We start from the raw sequence: 25,692 nt of genomic DNA, 5'->3' as shown, positions 1-25,692 counted from the left end.
CAGCTGGAGAAAGTTTTGGCCCATCCATTTATCTGTTCTAAGCATCTGTTCAGTGATTGGATGGGGTCAAAGGTCACCTGGTGACATCGTGATGTAGAGCTGTGTATCATAGTTATGGTAGCTGACCTTATTTCCTGTTATAACCTGAGCCAGTGGGAGCATATAAATATTGAAAAGAAGGGGTCCAAGAATTGAACCTTGGGGTACCCCACATGTGACCTTTGACCTCTCTGATGAGAAGTTTCCGATTGAAACAAAGAAATCCCTGTTCTTTATGTAAGATTCAAACCAGTTGAGCTCTGGACTGGAGAGTCCGACCCAACTCTGCAGTCGATTCAGTAAAATGTCGTGGTCAACAGTGTCGAAAGCTTCACTGAGGTCCAACAGAATTAAAGCAGACTGAGGAGCAGGGCCGTGCAGAGGCCACTAAAAGGGCAGGTGCTCAAAAAAAAAAAAGGGCACATCTCCCCGCATTCTAGGACAGAATATTAAAGCCTCTCAGCTTTCAGAGTTTAATAAACAATGATAAATTACAAAATTGTGAAATATACAATCAAAGCTAAGGTAAATCTCTATATAGATCATACAACTATGCATATGTAAGATATTTTATTAGTAATTTCTTTCTGCAGGTATATTTTGTTATAGGAAAGTTTTGCAATATTCAAACCCGCAATTTAGCAAGATATGTAAATCAGAGCTGGTGGTTTAGCTCTGATTTACATATTTAGTCTTTACAGAATTACACTATTAAAAATATAAACAAGGCCCAATGCAATCTTTTAGTGACTGTAATCTATAAAACAGAGCTGCCTGTTTGCTGCAGTGGAGATGAAGATGGTCCATTCAGGAAAGCAGAGCTGCATCAAACTTTAACTGGAACTGCAGAAAAAAATAAAAAAAAGAGAAAAGCAAAAATTGAATTGTTAATGCATGTCACTATGGGAAAAGCTGCTGAGTTTTGCTTAAAACTTTTTCAAACATTTAAATCACACATTTGTCTCAAGAAGTGAATTTTTTTTTGCAAAACAAACTTATTTGCTCATGTCAGAAATCTTTTCTTGATATTCAAAGTTTTTGTTTGACTCAAAGTTTTGCTTGTGATTCTCACATGACGTCATGGGCAGGAGCCAAAATCACAAGATTTCTGATGTGTGAAAATAAAAGTTTATGTTTGGCAAATAACTTTTTAAGTTCACAAGACAAAAATTAGTTATTTAATTAAAAAAAGTTTTTTAAACAAAAGAATTTGTTTTTTAAAAAATAAATCATTACAATTCCAAAAGTTTTGATTACAATTTTATTTTACTTAACTGAGGTTAGTTTATTTTTTCCCATTGAATAATTGGGGGAAAAATTTAACTTCATACTCAGCGAACCCTAAACTTAAAGTCTGGTTGAGTTTTTTCCCCTTCATTAATGACAAATTATATCTATCATGGTAAATCAGGGTGAGTTATTTTTAATTCTAAATGAATATCCTTGTTGGACTTTTATTTAAGTGCTATTCTCCTTCAAGACACATTTACTTAACGCTGGAATAAATGCGATGTACATTATGCAGCAAAGGAAATTAGAAGATCCAACATATATCCATTATGGAGATGATAAGTTTTGGACGGGCGATGTGCCTCGTACACAGGGAAGAAGCTTTTTATTTATCTAGCTTTGCTAGCAAAGTCGTTAGCTAGCAGCTAGCTAATAGCACAACAACAGCAGCCTAATGTCTGTATGATAAAAATACTGAATCGATAGATGAGAACAGTTTCTCCTCACCTGGCTGTCTCCTCCCCTCAGTAGTTCTTCAGAGAAAGGCAGACAGAGGCCTGTCAGTGTCTGTTGTATCTCATTACCTCTCTGCTTAAACCGCTGAAGCAGAAACGATACTTAAACGTTTTCCGTCATCTGACAAGCAGCAGGTCTGCTCCACTTTATTCACCAAAAACGTTTTTATATATATATATTTCACCAAAAACTGTTCTGTAATCTGGAACATAGACATATGATCTGGATCGTTCGCTATGCTGAGCTCCAGTTAGCCGCCTTATCTCACAGCGCGAGAGGCAACCGCGTCATGCGTCACGGGCAAAAGGTCAAAGGTAACAAGGTGACCGGAAGGCTTATTATGTTGTACAAAAAAATAAAATAAAATAATTTTAGTACATGTTATGTGTCAGAAGAGGGCTTTGAAAATAATAATACCAAAAAAAAAAAAAAAACCCAAAAGGGCACTTTGGGGCAAGGAGCAAAAAGGGCAGGTGCTCAAGCACCCCCAGCCCCCCCCCTCTGCACGTGCCTGCTGAGGAGGAAGTTACAAAACTTCTGGCTGCTCTACTCATCTTTCTAGATGAATTTTAAATCTTATTCATGTACATTTATATGCATTATTTAAAGTTTGTGTGTTTATTTGGTTTATTTCTTAATCTAGTAATACAGTTTTAATAAATAACTGAGTAGAAATAAAATTCTAACGGAAACTATTTGGTTCAGATTGTTACATTTTTCCAGCCGTTTCACTCCAGTCCAGCAGGGGGCATTAACGCGGCTCACAGCTAGTCCGCTAGCCCCGTTAGCATGGTTAGCTTGCTATGAGCGTGTCCAGGTGTGTTGTGAGTCTGCGCAGCAACAATGTGTTCCGTTGAGCCTCTGAGAGAGTTTATCAGAGAGAGACTAACTGCTGCTGCTGAAGAAATCTTCACCCAGCTGGAAAAAACCATCGTCCAGTACGAGGAGGAGATCGACCGGCAGCGGAGACTGCTGGACCTCACCTGGAGACCCCGAACCGAGCCGAACCCCGCAGGTAGGTCCGGCGGGGGCAGCGGGCTGCCTGGTAAAGCTCGGAACCAGGTTCTGTTTCATCACAGGATGGTTCTAATGGTCTCATGAGAGGTCCAGTAAACGGAACCTGAACCAGAGAACGTTCTGCTCCCCGGACAGAATCTGGACCTTTCTCACCAATCCGACCTGGTAGCTGGTACCAGGATTATGGGTTAATAAGACCCAGTCAGAGCCGCCTCTGTTGATACCTGGGCTTTTTAGCAGAACATCAGAACCACACCGGACCGAAGCGGTCCTCCAGAACCCGACTCCGGCCCGAACAAACACCCAGCAGCGACAAATCAGGGGTGTGTTTACTGCTGGTTCTGGACGGCTCACCGGTCCGTTTCTAGAGCCAGAACCACAGCAGAACTTTGGCTCCAGATATCTAAGAAATGAAATGATTATCTTGTGTTTACTGATATTTGATCCTAAAATGCAACTAAAATCGGACTAATTCTGATGAACAGAACATGTTTTGATATTTAAGCAAAATATTAAAGATTAATTTCTAATAACAGGAAAAACAACCTGAGATCCAGAGACGTTGAGCGTTAAATTTGAATAAAACGGAAATGACAGCAGCATTTGAACCTTAACATTTTAAAGATGTTCTGCTCAGAGTCGGTTCGTCCAGCTGTGATGTCTTATAACAGGAAAAAAAAAATCCTTTTATCTCACCAGGAAATTACCATTGAGATAAAAATCTTTTTTTACAAGAGAACCGTGGCAGCGGCACACAGAGGTGACAGAACATAAAAACTGCAATTAAGATTCATTGTTAACTCCTGTTAATAAAGTGAAGAAAAATGGCCGTATTATCAGAAATGTTATTTTTGCTGACAGATATCTTGTAAACATTATTGCTTACATTGAAACCATAGATAGCTAAAACCACAAAACACATGGATTCCTGATTTAAAGATTAAAAACCAGTTTTTACTGTTCAATGGAGCCCAGTAATGTCTTATTAATACAGCCATATTAAGAAGGGCATGACTTATTAAAACAGACCAAATGTGACTGACTGACCTCGGATGGGATTGAATTGTTTTTATGTAATTAGTTTTTTATTATCATGATGTTGTAATCTTGTCTTCTTCGCTGGGCTCTGCAGAGGTTCTGTTAGACGCAGCGAAGCAGCATGTTCTTCTCTGATCTCTGTTTCTCCTCCAGTTCTCCTGCAGACCTCCACCTGCAGGCAGGTTCTTGATGAGATGAGCTCCGGTCTGGACCCGGCGGAACCAGAACTCCCACAGATTAAAGAAGAACAGGAGGAATCAGAGCCTGAGCTGGACAAAGATGAATATGTAGAAGTGTGCATCAGCGAGGATGAGGAAGAACTGGTGCTGAAGCAGGAGCAGGAAATGGACCCAGACGAACCAGAACCAGAGCAGAACCAGGCCTGGTCCCAAAGCTCGGCTGAAGCTGAGAAGGTGGATCAGAAAGGAGGTGATGAAGAAACAGAGGAGGAACCTGACAGTGTAGGAACGTCTGCCAGTTCTGAGGCTGGGACTGGTTCCGACCCGAATAGAAAATCCTCTCAGTGTGACGTCTGTGGAAAACATTTCACTCAGAGTTACAACATGAGGGCTCATCGCCGGATCCACTCAGGCGAGCGGCCGTACTCCTGTCAGGTCTGTGGGAAGAACTTCATCAAATACGACAACATGCTGGTCCACAGCAGGACCCACACGGGTCAGAAACCTTACTCCTGTCCGACCTGCAGCAAGCGCTTCAGCCAGCGCAGCAACCTCACCTTCCACATGAGGATCCACGTCGGCGATAAGCCCTTCACCTGCAACACCTGTGGGAAGAGCTTCACCTCCAGTGGCCACCTCACCATCCACAGGAGAACCCACACAGGAGAGAGGCCTTACCTGTGCAACGTCTGTGGGAAGAGCTTCAGCCAGAGCGGCGGCCTGTCGGCCCACCGGAGGACCCACACCGGCGAGCGGCCGTTTACCTGCAAGGTGTGCGGCAAAGCCTTCATCAGGAGCGACGAGCTGCTGGTCCACATTCGGATCCATACCGGGGAGAAGCCGTACACCTGCAAAATCTGCTCCCGGAGCTTCGCCCGCAGTTGCCACCTGACCACCCACATGAGGACCCACACTGGGGAGAAGCCCTACTCCTGCCGAATGTGTGGAAAGAGCTTCAGCGAAAATCGCAGCCTGACTGCCCATGTCAGAACACACACAGGTGAGAGGCCGTTCTCCTGTGACACCTGCCACAAGGCCTTCACAGACAAACGCAACCTGGCTGCTCACGCCAGGACCCACACGGGTGAGAAGCCCTTCTCCTGCTGCATCTGTGGGAGGAGCTTTGCAGAGAACCGGAGCCTGACAGGCCACATGGCCACACACACGGGGGAGCGGCCATTTTCCTGCAAAGTCTGCCAAAAGGGCTTCACTCAGAGTGGCAAGCTGGCAGCTCACATGAGGCAACACAGAGAAGAGAACGTTTAGGTGCACCTGCTGATTTTATTCAGAAAAAGAAGAAACTGGGAAGTAGGGCTGTTGTAAACGAATATTTTAGTAATCGAGTAATCTATCGATTATTCTTACGATTAATCGAGTAATCGGATAAAAAAAAATTATAAAATGAAATATTGGTAAATCTGGCATAATACCGGTGTTACTATCAGATATCAATATCAGTCCAATTTTTCATATTTGAGCATCCCTAACAGTTGCTTTTTTGTAGTTTAGAAAACTAACCTGTAACAATAATAGCTCACTTTCTAAGTTAACCAGAAGAAAAGTTATAGAAAAATCTGAAATTATATTGAATTTAATAACAAAGAGGCAGGCTCACAAATATGCTTATAAAAAATGTCTACAATCCAGCTTTTAGTTTATGTATTCATCTTCAGTGAGTTTAATAGATTAATTAAACTCACCTTGCCACCTAACCTGTCACGCTTTGGGTTTGAAAATACGGGAAATGCCGCCTGGAGTGGGAGGAGAGGGCGAATGAACGAACATGGGGTGGAGGGGAGGAAATAGACCAGCGGACTGACGAACCGTTAGACCGGGGGACGAACACGGGGGGAAGCAATACGGGATATTTACGACACCTTCACTGGTCACACTCAGAAACTCATCTACCAGCCATGTACGATGCGCTCCGCCACCCGTTTCTTCAGACCGGGATATGAAATTTATTGTGCGGTTCGTCGGTAAAGCTACATTTACACGGTAAGCATCAGCTACTCAGCCGCCCGCCCTGTTCAGGCTATCCGCTCACCTCAGCGCTCTTCCCGCCGTTCGCTTTCAACCAGCAGCTCCGGAGGAGAAATGCTGCCGTACTCCAGGCATTCCCCCAGTCATTTTAAGGATGCTTATTGGTTCCCCAAAAACGATAAAAAGTCGGGCATTATCATCAATCAATAAAATCCCCACGGGCCAATCTTGAAGATTGGACTTTATGCCGCTGAGACTTAGCTTTTGTCAACAACTCAGAGGCGGAAGTGAGAGCTCCGCGCAACGCAAATGAAGTCCCGGCCGGAACACGGTGCGCTAACTAATAAAACATAAATTAACGAAGCTTCGAGGCAGGTAAATTTTCCTCGAGGAATTTTAGTAATCGAGGTACTTGAATCATTCGAGGAATCGTTTCAGCCCTACTGGGAAGCATTAAGTCACTGTATTTGTAGCGGCATAAAATACCTTTAGGGAATAAATTTGGTCAGTATTAAGTCGTATTTAGGGCTTCTGTCGAAATTCAAAAAAAATGTCAAAGTCCAGTTCTGGTGTCCTGAGCAACAGAATGTAACTCTGAGCCTCCTCTCACAAAGTAACTCCTGGCTAGCTCGCCATATTTAGCGCTGGACTTGCTAGGCGGTTCGACTGCAGGGAAGACTCTCCCAGAGCTGTCCTCTTGTTTGCACAAAGGCGTCCGTCTCAGCAGTTCTGGGTTGAACTGTTTCAACCCAGAACCGGTGGAAGTGCAAAATGATGTGTGATTGGTCAGGAGTTTATGGATGTGTTTTATGTAGAAATGCGCTCAGACAGCAGTACTGATATTTCACTAGTTTGCTCTCTGGTTTGTGTATCCGCAGGCGACATGAATACATGTGTAGCCGGGGCATTTTGTCCCCGGAAGTATGTTCCTGCACACTCCTCCTATTGCCCATATATGGAAGATGCTGTGACAGAGCTGACTCTTTATGGAGGCAGGTAATCAGCACTCAGACTTAAGAGCAGGTAGATCTCTGAGGAGATCAGAGGTTTGATCCTTAACACTGGTGTTGAAAGGTTGGTTTTGTTTCTGATTCCTCCCCTTCATTTTTGAAGGCGACATCCTTTTTAGAGGAAGTGACACACAGAGCGCCGTTGACTGATTTCACTTCTGAGGAGGTAAAAGCTGCTTATTATTGTTTGGCTACTTCAGGTGCTTGTCTAACTTTATCCCTTTTGTGTGTAGGCTGCTGCTGTTTCAGTTTAGTTTAGTTCAAATTAGAATTATTCCTTCTTGGTAGTTATTATTGATTAAAATTAGTGGTTTGCCGATCGCAGGGGCGCTGTATTGGGGGAGAAAGTTAGGACAATTCCAAGGGCCCCTGACCAACAGGGGTCATCCACAAATTTTTTATTTTTTTTTTTTGATCATAGAAATTAAAAAAGGGGGCCCTGTTAATTACAAAATTAATCATATTGTGTTTTCTAAAATTGTTTTTAGTAGTAAAAATCAAATGTTGCCCCTCCCAGACCAAAAAACACGCAGCTACATTTGCCCTGAACCCCCCTGGATCTGCATGAAATGGTTCGTTCCTGCTTAGCGGTGACGCTGTGCAGCAGCAGTCAGTACAAGACAAGAACGACTGTGGCAGTTACTATGCTGCCTAGAAAAATTATAAAATCAGTTTTTCAAAAAAAAAAAAAAATAGAGAGGGAGAGAGAAAAAGGTTAAAGTGTCGATTTGTAACCCAGTTTTTCTCCAAGAGAGGTGGGTAGACTGAGATTATCAACCATTTAGCATAGTTAGCTTAGCTAAAGACTACTGTTTGCCTCTTTCTCACTAGCATTTAATGAATTAAGGAAAGAATTTACCAACATTTTCATATACTAACTTGTCCCTTGTACCTTTTACCACTTAACAACAGATGAGTCAGTCAGCAGCAGCTCTAACCCACGTCCCTCCTGATCTGTTTTCTCCTAAGTGAAATTACAGCTGCAGTATGTAACTTTTATAAAAATATTTTTTTCACATATTTTTTTAAAACTGTCATTATGTTGTGACAGTATGGTATGAGAGGTAATCTGTGAAAAATCTATTTCCTGTGCTAGAAACAACCAGTCAGACAGGAGATTTTTAGTGCTGTCAATCACAATCTCATGTGGTGCTGCTCATCCTCTCTCCCTTGCTCTATGCTATGCTGCAGCTAGTGCAGCCTGTTGTGAATGCTAAGTCTAGCTAGCATAACTACCAATGACGGCAGATTAACATTTTTCCTGTAATAAGTTGTTTTCCACCATTGGCACATTTAGCAGTCAACGAATGAAGTTGATTGACAGCACTAAGACCCTCCTCCTGCAGGTAAGCTCAGTGTGTGTCAGAGTTTTGCAAATAGTTATCTCATGAATAAGTTTGTCTCTCTACTCTAAGCTGGAAACAAGGTGAGGTGAACCATGCCGTTCTAGGAGAAACCGGTTTCAGATAGGGAATAGAGGGGTCTCTCTGAACTATCTTTAAGTTTCTATTTTATGACCGACCCCCACCCCGCTTTCAATTAAACCAGGTGGCTGCAGGGGGACAAATTGGAGATGTCCTGAGGCACCACTGAGACTCTCCCCCTTTGCAAAGGCTGAAGTGATACTGCTCTCTGTGTGGTTCTTTATATGAACAGGTTAAAATAGCCAACGGTGTGAATGAATCCATGGTTCGGCGTTGGAGACGGAGGACTGGGTCCTTAATAGCAGATTAATTAGGATGTAGCCCTCTGCTGCGTCCTTGTGGAAAACGGAGAGCGGCAGAGATACCAGTGGCTTATATCCTGGTGTACGTTTTCATTTCATTTTGTTTTTATTTTATTTAATTTTTTAAACTTTGTAGGTGCAGCTAATAATGAGGTGCGCTCTATTGTCCGGAAAATACGGTATTACTTATCCTATTCGTTCTGAAATGCATTAGATTGCAGTTACAGCAGTTCGCCACCAGTGGGCGCAGTAACGGCTGGTCAGCGGAGGCGCTCACTGTCCATAGACATGAATTATGTCTTTGTCACTGACGCTCTTGTCTGTTAACAGTGTTCATCAAATAAAAGAACCTGCAAAAATCACACTGATTATTTATTAAGTGTGGGACATATGCTCAGCCGTCCAGGACATGGCAGAACCAAAAGATTTAAACATAAATTGCTCTTAAAAATGTCCCTGTTTATTGTCCTCCACTTAACAACCCCTCCCCCACACACATACGGTTCCTGTCTGCATGTTGGTACCGGACTGACCAGTATGAACCTGGATCCGAGTTCTTTCTGCAACAGAACCAGATAAATGTGCTGAAGCGACAGGTCCAGACAGATATGGGGCTCTAATGGAAATGAGCGCAAATCCAGACTTCGTTTTAGACTTCTGGTGTCTTATCCGATTTGAGCAGCAGGGGGCGCCATATTCCTCTTAGGGCCAGATAAATTAAAACCCGCTTCATTAGTTGGGTAGAAAACCAGTCAGAACCGGACCTGTTGGGTCTGACTGAAAGTCACTGGGTTCCAGTACAACTCAGGTAATAATAAAATATAACGGTGTTCTTCCTGCTGAGCCATGCTTTAGATTTTCTGCTTTAAATCTCTGTTTTCCTCAATAAAAAGTGAAAATTTTCCTCCTGGATCATTTGCTTTTATTGTGAAAGCTCTGATCGGAAATGACGCTTCCCTCTTTAATCCCTATCCGCCGAATCTGCCCTCATTGAGCCACCCGAACCGAACCGAACTTGATCCTTTCTGTGAAGCATGGGGCCGACAGGTGAGTGGCTGCGGGCCGGTTTCACGGCACCGGGAGCGGTTTGCGGTAAAGAGCGTTTTTCTGTGGGGATTTCAACGCAGCGGCTTCAGCCTGCGGGAGCTAGCTGACAGTTAGCATCCTGCTAACATCTGTGTCAAGTGGTCAGAAATCACCTGCAGCACGCTGGTTCTGTACCGGTGTCGATTCTGTGCTGAATCAGATCGATAAAGAAGTTATTATATCTGGAGTTATTTCCGGTCATGTGTTTTCATTTAATTTAAACTCTCCGATCTGTGTAGCATGTTGCTAACAGTGGGAGCTAACTGACTCATCAGCAACTCCGGCCTGTCACATTATTGATTATTAGTTGATTGTGAGGTGATCAGGTCCAATCAGAGCTTCTTTAATCACATCTGGAGTAAAACACAATTATTTGATCAATAATTATTACAAAGATTAGTGATATTATGTAGCCAAAACTGGAATTATGAGGTAAAAGTGTACTTCATCAATGAATGAATGAAATGACAAACATTAACAATAAATGTTATTAAACAGAAATGAATTAAAACAATATTAATGATCCAGAACAGGTCAGTTTTCTAACTGGTTTCATTTTATACCATCAGGTTAAGTTAATTAATGTAAATTCTGACTCTAAATTATTTCCATCCTAATAGTCAGTCTGTCCTATTAATATAATAGAATATATTTTATTTATCCTCCAGGGGAAATTGCTTATTTACTGACAAGCTACTCCATCCAAGCTGTAAATATTAGTAAATACAAATATAACCATATGCAATATATATAAAAAGTATACATGAAAATGTGATAAATTAAATAATTAATAAATGAATACATTAACCAAACATAATCAACATATTTAGTCTAAACATAAATTTAACTCTCATTTACATTAATAAAAGTTAATTACGCATTAATTCTTCTTGTTCAGGTGATCTAGGTCACCAGGTTGAAATCTATGGATCGGATAGGTGGCTGTGTTGATGCCTGATTAAAATGCTGCTAAACGTATTGAATCTGTTGACAGAGTGCTGCTTTAAATCAACAATATTAAAGAACATATTTCTGTTGCCACATGAAGATGGTGTTTAATGTTTCCATGGCAACACTCGGAGCCGCTCGTCTGGCTGCAGAAACTGGTTCAGCCTGCACTTTGTTTCCTGTTCACATCTGATTCAGAATAACTGAAAAAAACCGCATCATCTCACATGAAGGAAACGTTTTCCGCTCAACGATCATAAAGCGCTGCTAAGCAACCTAACAAAGATTATATATGGGAACACACATAAATAATATTGTAAGTAGGCCATAACAGCAGTATTAATATCTAATATCTGTAACAACAATTATGATCATAAGAAATATTCAGACCACACTAAAATGATCTGGAGGTTTTAGTACTCAAACAAAAAAACTGATGTTTTGGTCTGAAATGAAGACATTGTTTACTGCAGCCATGTTGCTTGACCTCTGACCTCCACTTATTATTCATATATTTATGCAGTAATTTAAAATAAGTCTGAACTAAATGTTGTTGACACATGATTCCTGCAATAATAAAATGAGCTTACTTTTAAATATTATAATCGGGACATTAAACGTACAGAAGGTTTTTATGACCCTTTGGAGGATTGGAGAAGGGTCCTCAAGAATGGCTGACCATGAAGCTGCCTGATATTCATTGTTGTTTTATTCAAACCTGATGGTGTTGATAAAAATATAATTAACAGGAAATTACTACATATTGCTTCATAAGTCATAATTCACAAAATTAAGAATAAAAGTACAGAAAAGTAGTATATTTGTGCTAAAATCTCCCAGAAGATTTACCCTACTTATGTTATATAAATTTTGTTTTTGCACTTTTTTAGTGGAACCAGATTTAGACAAATTCTCAGCAATGAACGAAACATCTTAATATTTAAATAAATATATTTGTTATTCATAATCAGCCCTTCCTCAGTTGTTGCATTGATTTGGTGTGGAGAGCTTCAGATTTTATTTTCTATTCATTTTATTTTGCTCCCCATTAAAATTAATGTTTTCTTTTTTTTAATGTTGCTAATTTACTAAAACAAAGTGAATAAAAAAAAAAACTAAATAAACTAAAGAAGCTGCTAAATGTAGAGACCATGTGGGGTCATGTGACTTTGGTGCCACGCCTTTATATTCTGGCTTCTGATTGGCTGAGAGGCCATAGATATGGCCACGCCCACCCAGCTTTACGAACTGGGTCAAAGGTCAGCTTTAATGTTGAGGAAACTAAAGTGAATATTTAATCTTTGTTCTCCAGGGCGTAAAGAGCTCCGTCTGGGGGCCAGACTTTCAAGCAAAGCGAGCAGTGGACCAAACGGCCCGCCTCAACTAAACTAGATAATAGACAAAGATGTCTGCCAATCAGAATTCTAGCTCCCGTGTTCTTGACCAATGACTGTAAGACGGTTTGTAGAAAAGAAGTGCATGCGTTTGGTTAAATCAAATGCGATATGAAAGAAGATGGAGTTTGTCTCACCCGGTAAAGAAACACGTTTACTTGAGAAAGGAATTAAAAACAAGTGGCGCTGGGCAAAGGAAAGGGGACAAGACGGGAAGCTGGCGGAAATTTTTACAAAAGGGGGCGATGGGATACCTTTGGGGAGCGTTTGGTCGAAGATAAACTTTACACCTTACAATCACAACAATACCAGTTTAGACTCTGAGCAACTTGGTAAAACTGTATTGTGTAACATTAAATCATGCTTGGCTAGAACTATATCGATGGCAGCTCTTCTTCTTCTTCTTCTTCTATTCAGTGTTTGTAGCTTGTAGCTCCTGCTACTAGTAGCTTCACCGCATCAGTTCAGCGTCTCACCGGCTGATGACGTTGCTGTGATTCACTTTGTCTGGTATTTTTGTACACATGTTTTTTTCAGTTCTGTGATCATGTTAAAGCAGCAACTTATATTAAAGTGTTTTATTTCCGTTTGAAAGCTGCCCGCTTCCATGGAAGGACAACAGAAAATCGCTCTTATAAACATGTAATTACTAAAATCACGATACCCTCACTGTGTGTCCCTCTGAAAAATGAACCATTTAAATAAAGAAATCCCTCCATGGTGACACCACGATAGAGAGCGTTCATTTTAACACCGGAGCTGTAAGTGGTCCGGTATGAAACGGGGCTGATGGAACAACACAGCACTTTTAAATTTTAAGTTTTAAAAAGTTTATGTCAGTCTGCCTTTTCCCCATCGATACGTTTCCCAACTGCCCTGCACCTTAAGTGGTTAAAAAAAAAAACAAAATAAAAAACGACGTGCACATCACGCAAAACTCTGAAACAGGAGAAGCGGGACATAAAACGGAGCGACGAACTAGATGTGAATTATGGCATAAAAACAGAATCTGACGCTGAACAGTGAAAAATCAACACATGATGTGAAACATGACGATTAGACGGCGCAGCAGGTGATGAGTGAAGATTAATGATGGTCAGTAAATGATAAAATAAATCTAACAACAGGAAATGAACTAAAGTGGACATAGCAATAAACCAAGAGAGGATAATATTAATCAGAGGAAACTAAATGGATAAACTAAGAAACTAAAGTAAATACAGAGGAATAAACTGGTATGGCAAGACTTTTAGAGCAATAATTAATACAGAGACTGTATGGCAAGAATAAACAGACACTATTTCCAGATAAAAGGTAAAATAATATTGTTGAAGTGCCATGGGTTTGTTGAGACCACGTCTAGTACTGAGACTAAATATATCTTACAGACCATAACAGTAAATAACTGATCACTTATTTATGTTTTTAATTAGATTTGATTAAGAACCAGATTTGTTCTTTGTAATTTCTGTCCAGTAAAACTATTAATCCATAATCAATAGACAGGTCTATATAAAGATATGATCCATGTTTCTGTCTCATATTTCTATGGCATTAAAAGGAACTTTAGTTTTTCCACTGAAAGCTCTGGTTTGCACAGTAAATGCCATGTGGGTGAAGTTTTATGGATGATGCTCTGATGTCCCATTCTCCTGAAGGCAGCACAGAGCTGCACCACCAGAAACACTGAAGAGAAGAAGAGCTGTGATTAATGTAGTTACAGTTCTATCCATGTTTTAATGCTGCAGAGCTCAGTCGGTTTGCAAATAGTTCAAAGCTTAAACTGGCATGTTGAACATCTTTTATCTGGTCATTTTGTGGAATATTTAACTAGAAAATGACACAAAATAAGAACATTTTTTCCACTCTGATTGGCTGCTGTTGGCCTACAGATTTTAACTTGAATGTTCATTAAATTTTTCATAGACACCTGTGAAAATAATTTCTATTCTCATGAGTTTTTTGTTCTCTGGGAAATTATTTTGATGATAAATACAGAAACAAGCATAAAAATCAATAGTGACAGTAATATTCATGATAAAATAATAGTCAGGGCAAAGTAGCCTGCAAATTCTTTGGTGGGGGCGGTGAGGGACCTGGATAAGGGCTGGGGGGCGCTGGCCCAAAAAGGTTGAGAAACTGATTTAGTTGGTAATGCTGCATGTTTAGATCAACTTTTATTTAATGTTGAGGGATTTTAAGGCTAAAACCTTTAGCACACAGACATATGATATTTAGTTTTGAGTTGAAATGAACTGAAGTCTTATTTAAGTTTGAGTGTTTAGCTAATTGTATTGTTAGAAGCAATTGTTTGCACTATTCAAAGACACTTTTTATTAAACTGATAGAAACGGTATAGTTCATTTCTGTCACCACTATAAGTTAAGTTATACTTTAAGCCCTGGTTCTCACAGAGCTGGAAAAGTTTTCACACCTTCCACATTTCACTGGATAAATAAATATTTTAGAGAACCTGAGTGAATTCATTCATTCATTCGTTAGGAGGAAGAACTAGTCTCCGTCTAGTGCCAGTAACCGCCCCTCACCATCACACTGCCACCACCGTGCCTCTCTGGTCAGTGTGGATGAGTCATGGATGAACTGGATTAGTTTTTTACTCAGGGAAGATCCTCCTTTAGCAGACAGTGTTGCAGCAGACCTTTTGAAGCCTCTGACTGAAGACACTGTTGCTGTCTGACAGAGTGAGGAAGAGGATAGTCCCGGTTTTCTGTAGCGTTCTTCAGTCCCTGAAGATGTTCTTCAGGTTCGTCCAGGAAGCTTTATGATGCGTTCACAGCAAAACGCGGTTTGAGCGTGAGGCGCGTCTGGTTTACATTCAAAGTCTCGGTGGAGGCGCTTTGAGGCCTGTGCAGCATGTTGGGGGCGTCTAGTGTGGTGCGATTCGAACCGTTTTGAGCGTTTGACGTGTCGAGCGGATCCAACATGTCCGACGGTCAAAACGTGTTTGGTGTGAACGCACCAGTAGGGTGTGAATACTTTCTCACAGCCGTGCTCACCTGTCCGTGTGTCCAGGTGAAGTGGCGTTCGGCAGCCCGGCGGCAGTCTGCGCAGAGAACCGTCTGCGCTGGGACCTGAGCCCGGAGCAGATCCGGCAGCGCTCCGACGACCTGATCCGGAACACCAAGGAGGTTTACGACAGCGTGGGCCGGCTGGAGCTGGACGCCGTTACCATGGAGAACACGCTGAAGGCGCTGGCTGACGTGGAGGTGGAGTACACCGGTGAGTCTGCTGGGGGTCAGAGGTCACACCACAACCAGCTTCCTCTGCTGGGGTCAGGGGTCAGCTGGGGATCTCCTGCTTTGTCTGTGGTGGAGCTGAGTCAGCAGAGCCTGAATCAGAGCGATGGTTCAAATCCCGTCAGCAGTTTGGAGACAAAGCAGCTGAACCAGCAGCAGCTTTGTTCTCCATGAAAACATCTCCAGCTCCTGATTGGTCCGTTCCACCAGCCTGCTTTCATTTGTTCCAAAATAAAAGTCTTTTAATTTAACAGTCTTATAACAAATTAAAAGTGAAAATAATCTTTTTCTCCAAACCAGTCCAGCTTAGAAGTGGGTCCAGACCAGGTCATGTCAGAACCCGATCCAGACTGGTCCAGTATTATTTCAGAACACCTGAGGCAACTCCTCCCTCTGCAGGAGGCCACAAGTTCTGCAGATGGAGACGATCCTGCTGGTCTCTGGAGAACCAAACGACTCCTGAGCTCCAGGAAACATTCAGCAAGTAAAGCTGGTCTGATTGAAGGTTAAAGGTCTGTTTTCTCTCCTGCTGTGACTCCGCCCCCTCTGCTGTGACTCCGCCCCCTCTGCTGTGACTCCGCCCCGTGCCTCAGTCCAGAGGAACATGCTGGACTTCCCCCAGCACGTTTCTCCCTGTAAGGACGTCCGGGCAGCCAGCACTGAGGCCGATAAGCGTCTGTCCGAGTTCGACGTGGAGATGAGCATGAGGGAGGACGTCTACCTGAGGATCGTCGCCCTGCAGGTGAGCTGATGTCACTGCCAGGAGCTTCAGTTGACCTCTGACCCTCAGAGTGGCATGGTGAGTGATTTTTGTCCATCTCTGCAGAAGAAGACGGAGGGCACCAGCATCGCTCCGGAGGCTCGGCGCTACATGGAGCGACTGATCAAGCTGGGCCGGAGGAACGGCCTGCACCTGCCCACCGAGACCCAACAGGTGGCGCTGCTTCTCCACTGTAGCATGACTGTTTTCACTCCTGCTGAACCAGGTTCTGGACTGAGCGGGCTCTGCTGAGGTTCTGGAGAACTTGCTGCTCTAACACCTCCTCCGTCGTTCTCCTTCTCCTTCAGGAGATCAAGAGCATCAAGAAGAAGCTGAGCAACTTGAGCATCGACTTCAACAAGAACCTGAACGAGGACACCACCTGCCTGAGCTTCACCCGGGAGCAGCTGGGTGAGTCCTGCTCCAGAACCAGAACCAGAACCTCCACGTGGTCCAGAGCCTCTATTGTCCTACCACAAAGTCACAACATTTATCACTGGACTGACTGAGTCTGGAGGTTCTGGACAGTTTTCCATGATGCTCCCAGTCTGAACTGGTGTGGTTGTGTGGGACCACCAGGTGGGCTCCCTGAGGACTTCCTGAGTTCTCTGGATCAGGACGGCGACCAGCTGAAGATCACGCTCAAGTATCCTCACTACTTCCCCACCATGAAGAAATGCTTCGTTCCAGAAACCCGCAGGAAGCTGGAGGAGGCCTTCAACTCCCGCTGCAAGGAGGTCTGTTCTCCCCGGGGCTGGGCCGGCCTTCTCCGCCGTGGTTTGACCTCTGACCTCCCCAGCTGTGTGTTTCCAGGAGAACTCGGTGATCCTGAAGGAGCTGGTGAAGCTGCGAGCTCAGAAGAGTTCCCTGCTGGGCTTCAGCACCCACGCTGACTTCGTCCTGGAGATGAACATGGCCAAGTCTGCCAAGAAGGTGGCCAGCTTCCTGGGTGGGTCCAGCAGAGCCACACCGGCCAATCAGAGGCTGCGTCTGATGGCGATATTTAACTATCAGACATCTTTAATATATTTCCCAGTGTTTTCCACACCATGTAAGGGTCTCCGTCTGTCTCCGTCTGTCTCCGTCTGTCTCCGTCTCAGAGGACCTGTCCAGGAAGCTGAAGCCTCTGGGTGAGGAGGAACGCTCCGTCCTGCTGCAGCTGAAGCAGAAGGAATGTGAGAAACGAGGTTTTGTCTTCGATGGACAGCTGCACGCTTGGGATACACGCTACTTCATGACCCAGGTAGGAGACGCGCCCTGTCCGGCCTCATGGTGGCGCTGCTGATCTGCGTGTGTCTCCAGGTTTTCTCTCTGGCTCCCATCCTCTGCTTGCTCTGTTTCTATGTTGCCTCTTTTGGAGCCTTTCTTTGCACATCCTCTGAATCTACAGATTATGGATCTGGTCAGCTGGTCTCCGCCCTCTTGTCCTTCTTCACCATTTCTTGCCCTGTTCACCTGTTTAGTTTATTACTTGTAGAAATTGTGGAGTTAGTTCAGCTTTATACCTTTTAGATTATCCTCCAGAGAAACTCCTATTAGTTTTATTTGTACCCAGAACAGCATCTGGTTATATATCCACTCAATCCAGAATTTGAATCAAACTGTTAGACGTAAAAGATCTCCTGGTGTTCTTATATAATTTCAGAGGTTCCCAAACTGTGGGGCGCGCCCCCTAGAGGGGGCGCCGTGTCATTGCAGGGGGGCGCGGGAAGCCATCTGGATGAAAAAAAAACAAAACATGAACACTGTATGCGCTGGGTTTTTACCTTAGAATGGCCAACTCTCTGTTATTCCTGTCAATTTGATACAGTAGAGGCTTCCACACTTCCCATATCTGTGTCCTCTGTCACTTTTATCAGCAGTTAAAACTGTTTAATCCGTTGTTAACATGTTGTAACCTGTTTTTCCGAGCCGCCTTTAAACGCAACATGAGCGCTACGCCGCTCGCGCTGGGTTTCCACCTGTGAAGGAGACCTGCTGCTGCTGGGCGGAGCTACGTAGGTTTGTGTTAGAATCACGGCAGCAAACCAGCAAAACGCAAAGAACTTTTCACAGTTTTTCCCTCCAAACTAACCGACTGAGTTGAGTAAAGCTGCTGGATGCAGGTAATGTTAGCTAAAGGATGACTAGCTAATGTTAGCTAAAGGATGACTAGCTAATGTTAGCTAAAAGATGACTAGCTAATGTTAGCTAAAGGATGACTAGCTAATGTTAGCTAAAAGATGACTAGCTAATGTTAGCTAAAGGATGACTAGCTAATGTTAGCTAAAGGATGACTAGCTAATGTTAGCTAAAAGATGACTAGCTAATGTTAGCTAAAGGATGACTAGCTAATGTTAGCTAAAAGATGACTAGCTAATGTTAGCTAAAGGATGACTAGCTAATGTTAGCTAAAGGATGACTAGCTAATGTTAGCTAAAAGATGACTAGCTAATGTTAGCTAAAGGATGACTAGCTAATGTTAGCTAAAGGATGACTAGCTAATGTTAGCTAAAAGACGACTAGCTAATGTTAGCTAAAAGATGACTAGCTAATGTTAGCTAAAGGATGACTAGCTAATGTTAGCTAAAGGATGACTAGCTAATGTTAGCTAAAAGACGACTAGCTAATGTTAGCTAAAAGATGACTAGCTAATGTTAGCTAAAGGATGACTAGCTAATGTTAGCTAAAGGATGACTAGCTAATGTTAGCTAAAAGATGACTAGCTAATGTTAGCTAAAGGATGACTAGCTAATGTTAGCTAAAGGATGACTAGCTAATGTTAGCTAAAAGATGACTAGCTAATGTTAGCTAAAGGATGACTAGCTAATGTTAGCTAAAAGATGACTAGCTAATGTTAGCTAAAGGATGACTAGCTAATGTTAGCTAAAAGATGACTAGCTAATGTTAGCTAAAGGATGACTAGCTAATGTTAGCTAAAAGATGACTAGCTAATGTTAGCTAAAAGATGACTAGCTAATGTTAGCTAAAGGATGACTAGCTAATGTTAGCTAAAGGATGACTAGCTAATGTTAGCTAAAGGATGACTAGCTAATGTTAGCTAAAGGATGACTAGCTAATGTTAGCTAAAGGATGACTAGCTAATGTTAGCTAAAGGATGACTAGCTAATGTTAGCTAAAAGATGACTAGCTAATGTTAGCTAAAGGATGACTAGCTAATGTTAGCTAAAAGATGACTAGCTAATGTTAGCTAAAGGATGACTAGCTAATGTTAGCTAAAAGATGACTAGCTAATGTTAGCTAAAGGATGACTAGCTAATGTTAGCTAAAAGATGACTAGCTAATGTTAGCTAAAGGATGACTAGCTAATGTTAGCTAAAAGATGACTAGCTAATGTTAGCTAAAGGATGACTAGCTAATGTTAGCTAAAGGATGACTAGCTAATGTTAGCTAAAAGATGACTAGCTAATGTTAGCTAAAGGATGACTAGCTAATGTTAGCTAAAGGATGACTAGCTAATGTTAGCTAAAAGACGACTAGCTAATGTTAGCTAAAAGATGACTAGCTAATGTTAGCTAAAGGACGACTAGCTAATGTTAGCTAAAAGACGACTAGCTAATGTTAGCTAAAAGATGACTAGCTAATGTTAGCTAAAGGATGACTAGCTAATGTTAGCTAAAGGATGACTAGCTAATGTTAGCTAAAGGATGACTAGCTAATGTTAGCTAAAAGATGACTAGCTAATGTTAGCTAAAAGATGACTAGCTAATGTTAGCTAAAAGATGACTAGCTAATGTTAGCTAAAAGATGACTAGCTAATGTTAGCTAAAGGATGACTAGCTAATGTTAGCTAAAGGATGACTAGCTAATGTTAGCTAAAAGATGACTAGCTAATGTTAGCTAAAGGATGACTAGCTAATGTTAGCTAAAAGATGACTAGCTAATGTTAGCTAAAAGATGACTAGCTAATGTTAGCTAAAAGATGACTAGCTAATGTTAGCTAAAGGATGACTAGCTAATGTTAGCTAAAGGATGACTAGCTAATGTTAGCTAAAAGATGACTAGCTAATGTTAGCTAAAAGATGACTAGCTAATGTTAGCTAAAAGACGACTAGCTAATGTTAGCTAAAAGATGACTAGCTAATGTTAGCTAAAGGATGACTAGCTAATGTTAGCTAAAGGATGACTAGCTAATGTTAGCTAAAGGATGACTAGCTAATGTTAGCTAAAAGATGACTAGCTAATGTTAGCTAAAAGATGACTAGCTAATGTTAGCTAAAGGATGACTAGCTAATGTTAGCTAAAAGATGACTAGCTAATGTTAGCTAAAGGATGACTAGCTAATGTTAGCTAAAGGATGACTAGCTAATGTTAGCTAAAAGATGACTAGCTAATGTTAGCTAAAAGATGACTAGCTAATGTTAGCTAAAAGATGACTAGCTAATGTTAGCTAAAAGATGACTAGCTAATGTTAGCTAAAGGATGACTAGCTAATGTTAGCTAAAAGATGACTAGCTAATGTTAGCTAAAAGATGACTAGCTAATGTTAGCTAAAGGATGACTAGCTAATGTTAGCTAAAAGACGACTAGCTAATGTTAGCTAAAAGATGACTAGCTAATGTTAGCTAAAGGACGACTAGCTAATGTTAGCTAAAAGACGACTAGCTAATGTTAGCTAAAAGATGACTAGCTAAAGTTAGCTAAAGGATGACTAGCTAATGTTAGCTAAAGGATGACTAGCTAATGTTAGCTAAAGGATGACTAGCTAATGTTAGCTAAAAGATGACTAGCTAATGTTAGCTAAAAGATGACTAGCTAATATCAATACAGAACCTTTAGCTTAACTACCGATGTTGGTGTCTATTTTCAGCTACTACATTCATTTTGCCCCCAAAAAGCCCCCCCCGCCCCCCCCCGTCACACGCGTCGTTTCAGACAGACAGCCATTTGTAATCCACAGGGGGGCGCAGAAGAAAAAGTTTGGGAACCTCTGTATTATTTGAATGTCATAACCTGAGATCAACATCATGAGAACAAGATTCCAGAGAAACAGTTGATGAATCACAGCCGACTGATTCTACTTCCTGATTTCTTCTTTCCTTTGTTGTTTTTCCTCTCATCCATGTAAATCGCTTTGAATTGTTGCTGAAAATGTGTCATATACATAAAACGACCTAACCTCACCAGGTGGAGGAGACCCGGTACGCGGTGGACCAGAACCTGCTGAAGGAGTTCTTCCCCATGGAGGTGGTGACCCGCGGGCTGCTGGAGCTCTACCAGGAGCTGCTGGGCCTGAGCTTCCAGCTGGAGGCGGCGCCGTCCGCCTGGCACCCCGACGTCACGCTCTACTGCGTCAGGGACCGCGCCGCCGGCCATGTGGTGGGCCAGTTCTACCTGGACCTGTACCCCAGGTCAGAACCGCAGCAGGAACCGGGTCGAGGTGCTTGGTGCCGGGTCAGAACCAGAACCTGTGTGTCCCTGCAGGGAGGGGAAGTACGGCCACGCCGCCTGCTTCGGCCTGCAGCCCGGCTGCCTGCGGCCCGACGGCTCGCGTCAGATGTCGGTGGCGGCCATGGTGGCCAACTTCAGCAAGCCCACCGCGGCGGCGCCGTCGCTGCTGCAGCACGACGAGGTGGAGACCTACTTCCACGAGTTCGGACACGTCATGCACCAGCTCTGCGCCCAGGTCCGCCGCTGAACGGTGAGGTCACAGAAGGTCACAGGGCTCCGCCTCCTGACCCGCTGCTGCTGTGTCTGCAGGCGGACTACGCCATGTTCAGCGGGACGCACGTGGAGCGCGACTTCGTGGAGGCGCCGTCCCAGATGCTGGAGAACTGGGTCTGGGAGGCGGAGCCTCTGCAGAGGATGTCCCGCCACTACAAGACGGGAAAACCCATCCCGGCAGAACTCCTGGACAAACTCATCAAGTCCCGGCTGGCCAACACCGGTACGTGCAAACACCGGGATTCTGGTCCAAACGGGCCGGTCCACAGAACCTCTGGTCAGAACCTGGATTTCAGCAGTCAGAAATCCAGCGTCTCTCTAGCAGAGTGACAGGTTTTCAGTTAAACTTTGATTTTCATTAGCGCATAAACATTTTTCACTGATTACGTCGCCGTGGTTACTCGAAATGCCAACAAAAGTCGCAGCCCGGATGCCGAGTTGGAGCAGCGCTAACGGTGAACGAAAGCAGCTCTTTGACAGGAACCATCATGAAACTATGCAGCCTGTCAAACATCACCGGCTCCAGAAACGCTGAGTTAACGTCTGAAGAAACTCTCAGGAGTCCTACCAGGTGGTGGCAGCAGAGAGCTGGCAGGTCCTTCTAAAATCAGTAACGTAACCAAGTTACTTTTGGACTGCAGGGCTGTTTAACCTGCGGCAGATTGTTCTGGCCAAGGTGGACCAGGCTCTGCACACCAGAACCGGACTGGACCCAGCAGAGGAGTACGGCCGGCTCTGCCGAGAGATCCTGGGGATCCCTGCGTCACAAGGTCTCTCACACACACACACACACACACAGCCAAGTCCTACTTTTACAGTAGTGTGTAACTGACCAGAATGACATGGTGCTCCGATCTGCTAACTGAAGCAGCGTGACGCCGTTTGGTGGCTGAAGGAAAAACTTTAACTATGATAAAAACTATGATTCTCTGGGCAGTGAAGAAAAATCAGTGTGTTAAAAACAATACAGGTCAGTTTATGTTTTTGAACTGGAAACTAAAAGGTTAATATGATAAATGGTGATGTCCTCATAATGATGAGCTCACTGTGACGCTCCGAACACGGAGGGAGAAACGGCCGTTTGATTCTAACTTTAATTGTGACTGGAAGCAGCTGCTGAGGGAAACTTTATGTAGTGAAGCATCAAATCTGCATAATTTGATGCTAAGTGGAAACAGTTATTGGTAGGACTCAGGATCAGGCTTCAAACTGTGAAATCAGCCAACATTCAGTTCAATGTTTAGCTTAGCATGACTTTAGTAGTGAGGAAAGGTTCACCAGTAAATCACGCAGTACTTTGAAGATTTATATTGCTGGTTAAACATTTTCGATACCTCAAAATTTAAATCAAGGAAACATTTGCTTACCTTTTGTTTGACATAAAATAAAAGCCAACTCTTCAAGTCCCTTTTATCCATAAAAAAGAGAAAGTTCTCAACATTTTTCCCATTTTTTAAACCGTCCTCAGCTGTCCAACAGCCCAAAATGAAGACTCTTCTAGTGAAAACTTGGGAATCACGTGTTTTTACCACGAAGAATTCCAAAATAACACTTTGACATGTTTGACATCATTCACATGTGAGAATTTGTGTGAACCACATGTGCATTTTTTATGTGGTTCATGATTTTCAGATGTGATTTTTGCATGTGAAATTAATGACATTGTTTTTACATATTCAGTACAATCATCCAATATTTACATGGAAAAAAATCTGATCATATTTGTTCACATGTTGTATAAACCATGAACAAAATCATTTATCACATGTGGAACATGTGATAAATGATTTTTTGTGGCTGTGATTGGTCCAACGCTGTTTTGACTTTATATTAGTAACTGCTGTAATTAAAATAAAAAATTGTACAGGTGATGATATTTACTGTTGGGGGGAGAATTTAACACGGTTATTGGCAACTATTGACATAAACAGATCATCTCTCAATATTAACAAAACCAAGTTTATGTTTTTAAAAAATACGGCGTAAAGTGGAGGATCAGGGCCAAACTCTTGGATGTACTTTTAGAAAAGAAAGTCATTCCAGTAAAATAAAAATTCAATACAATAAAGTCATAAAGTTCTTACTTTATTTCTTTTATGTCTTTATTCTTGCATTATTACAACTTTATTCTCAAAATGACATTTTTTCCCTGACAGTTGAAAAAGTAAATTGTTGAAGACGATATTAAAAACATAAATGAGTGACTAAATTAAAATATTTAAGGATTATTGATTTATAAGTGAACATGGAGACAACATATTAAATATATGCAAATATTGCAGAGATCACATCAAGTCCAGAAATGTCTGAAATTTTGCAGCTTTATGTATCATTTACCGATCACTTCCCTTTGTAACCAGTGTTGTGGTTTTACAGACCATATGTGAGGATTTATAGGTCAGCTCATGGCTGTTCTAGGACATTCTGAACACACTTCCTGTTTTCAGCAGATTTTCTAATAAATCACACCAAAATGTTGCTGCATTCACTCTTTCCACTTATCGATCGTTACTGCCTGGATTTCCTTTATGATTTCTGAAAAGGTTTCTCCAGATTAAGGTCAGTTTGTTCAATTCTGTTCTGGTTTCATGCAGTAGCAGCTGTAAAAATATTAATATCAGCTGCAAACCGAACTGTGATGCTAAAGAAACCTCACAAACGACTCAGGTCCCAACACTGATCCCTGGAGGACACCATAAGTAATGTCAGAGCAAGAAAACTGACATTTAGCCCGCCCTCCCCCTGCAGGAACCAACATGCCGGCCACCTTCGGCCACCTGGCGGGGGGCTACGACGCCCAGTACTACGGCTACCTGTGGAGCGAGGTTTTCTCCACGGACATGTTCTACGCTCGCTTCAAGCAGGAGGGCATCATGAACCCCCAGGTGAGCCCCGCCTCCCACCTCACCTGTCCAGTCAGGTGGCCAGGCTGCTGAGCTCTCTCTCCTGATTGGTCCTTCCAGGTGGGTCTGGACTACAGGAAGTTCATCCTGCAGCCCGGCGGGTCCGAGGATGCGGCGGACATGCTGAGGAAGTTCCTGGGCCGGGAACCCAAACAGGAAGCCTTCCTCCAGAGCAAAGGGCTGACGGTGGAGCCGGACGCCGGCACGCCCTGCCCCTGCTGACCAATCACAGCAGCCGGCACGCCCCAGTCTGAACTGTGGACTGAGTTTTCTAGAAAATCCTGTAAAATGTTCCAGAAAATAAAGACTTGAGTTGATCTGAGTCTGAACACGTTTTTGCTGAAAAATCAGAGGAGTTTAGAAAACAGTGGGCGGAGCTTAATGGAAATCATTTTAAACTTTCAAACTCAAGTGATGTTTAATCCTCTAAAGCACAGGTGTCAAACTCCAGTGCTCAAGGGCCGCTGTCCTCCAGTTTTTAGATGTGCCAGAGGTTCAAAACGCTGGAATGAAATGGTTTAATTACCTCCTCCCTGTGTAGATCGGTTCTCCAGAGCTTTAATGACCTGATTATTCTATTCAGGTGTGGTGCAGCAGAGGCTCATCTAAAAGTTGCAGGACAGAGGCACTTGAGGACTGGAGTTTGACACCCCTGCTCTAAAGAGTCCAGGTTTGATGAACAGAAACATAGAACTCCACCAGCGGTCTACCGGCGATCTACCGGCAATCCACCGGCGGTCTACCGGCAATCCACCGGCGGTCTACCGGCAATCCACCGGCGGTCTACCGGCAATCCACCGGCGGTCCACCGGCGGTCTACCGGCAATCCACCGGCGATCCACCGGCGGTCTACCGGCAATCCACCGGTGGTCTACCGGCGGTCCACCGGCGGTCTACCGGCAATCCACCGGCGGCCCACCGGCGGTCTACCGGCAATCCACC

General features: G+C 43.0%; 2 protein-coding genes across 2 annotated transcripts; both read left to right on the top strand.

Moving 5' to 3' along the window:
• Window positions 1-2,561: 2,561 nt before the first annotated feature.
• On the top strand, window positions 2,562-7,680 carry LOC106927775 (uncharacterized). The gene is made up of 2 exons (XM_088004787.1): window positions 2,562-2,800; window positions 3,994-7,680. The coding sequence occupies exons 1-2, from the start codon at window positions 2,629-2,631 to the stop codon at window positions 5,283-5,285; spliced, it is 1,464 nt and encodes a 487-aa protein (XP_087860913.1). The 5' UTR covers window positions 2,562-2,628; the 3' UTR covers window positions 5,286-7,680.
• Window positions 7,681-9,670: 1,990 nt separating this feature from the next.
• On the top strand, window positions 9,671-25,067 carry thop1 (thimet oligopeptidase 1). Its single transcript, XM_015003551.2, has 14 exons — window positions 9,671-9,785; window positions 15,200-15,406; window positions 16,017-16,165; window positions 16,250-16,357; window positions 16,492-16,594; window positions 16,763-16,920; window positions 16,997-17,132; window positions 17,284-17,426; window positions 21,311-21,534; window positions 21,608-21,809; window positions 21,884-22,070; window positions 22,489-22,617; window positions 24,596-24,732; window positions 24,811-25,067. The coding sequence occupies exons 1-14, from the start codon at window positions 9,773-9,775 to the stop codon at window positions 24,970-24,972; spliced, it is 2,058 nt and encodes a 685-aa protein (XP_014859037.1). The 5' UTR covers window positions 9,671-9,772; the 3' UTR covers window positions 24,973-25,067.
• Window positions 25,068-25,692: the final 625 nt, after the last annotated feature.

The sequence above is a fragment of the Poecilia mexicana genome, unplaced genomic scaffold, assembly GCF_051168715.1.
Source record: "Poecilia mexicana isolate PSO_F unplaced genomic scaffold, ASM5116871v1 scaffold_4, whole genome shotgun sequence".
In the NCBI taxonomy this organism is placed as follows: domain Eukaryota; kingdom Metazoa; phylum Chordata; class Actinopteri; order Cyprinodontiformes; family Poeciliidae; genus Poecilia; species Poecilia mexicana.
The sequence above is the reverse complement of the archived record's forward strand: the minus strand, read 5'-3'. Positions and strand labels throughout refer to the sequence as shown.

Excerpts from the sequence above, each read along its gene's own strand:
- thop1 (XM_015003551.2), top strand. Across the intron at positions 16,358-16,491 it reads TGCCCACCGAGACCCAACAG|GAGATCAAGAGCATCAAGAA; the intron begins GTGGCGCTGCTT and ends CTTCTCCTTCAG. Across the intron at positions 22,071-22,488 it reads GTCCCGGCTGGCCAACACCG|GGCTGTTTAACCTGCGGCAG; the intron begins GTACGTGCAAAC and ends TTTGGACTGCAG.
- LOC106927775 (XM_088004787.1), top strand. The coding sequence starts at position 2,629 with ATGTGTTCCGTTGAGCCTCTGAGAGAGTTTATCAGAGAGAGACTAACT. Across the intron at positions 2,801-3,993 it reads AACCGAGCCGAACCCCGCAG|TTCTCCTGCAGACCTCCACC; the intron begins GTAGGTCCGGCG and ends TTTCTCCTCCAG.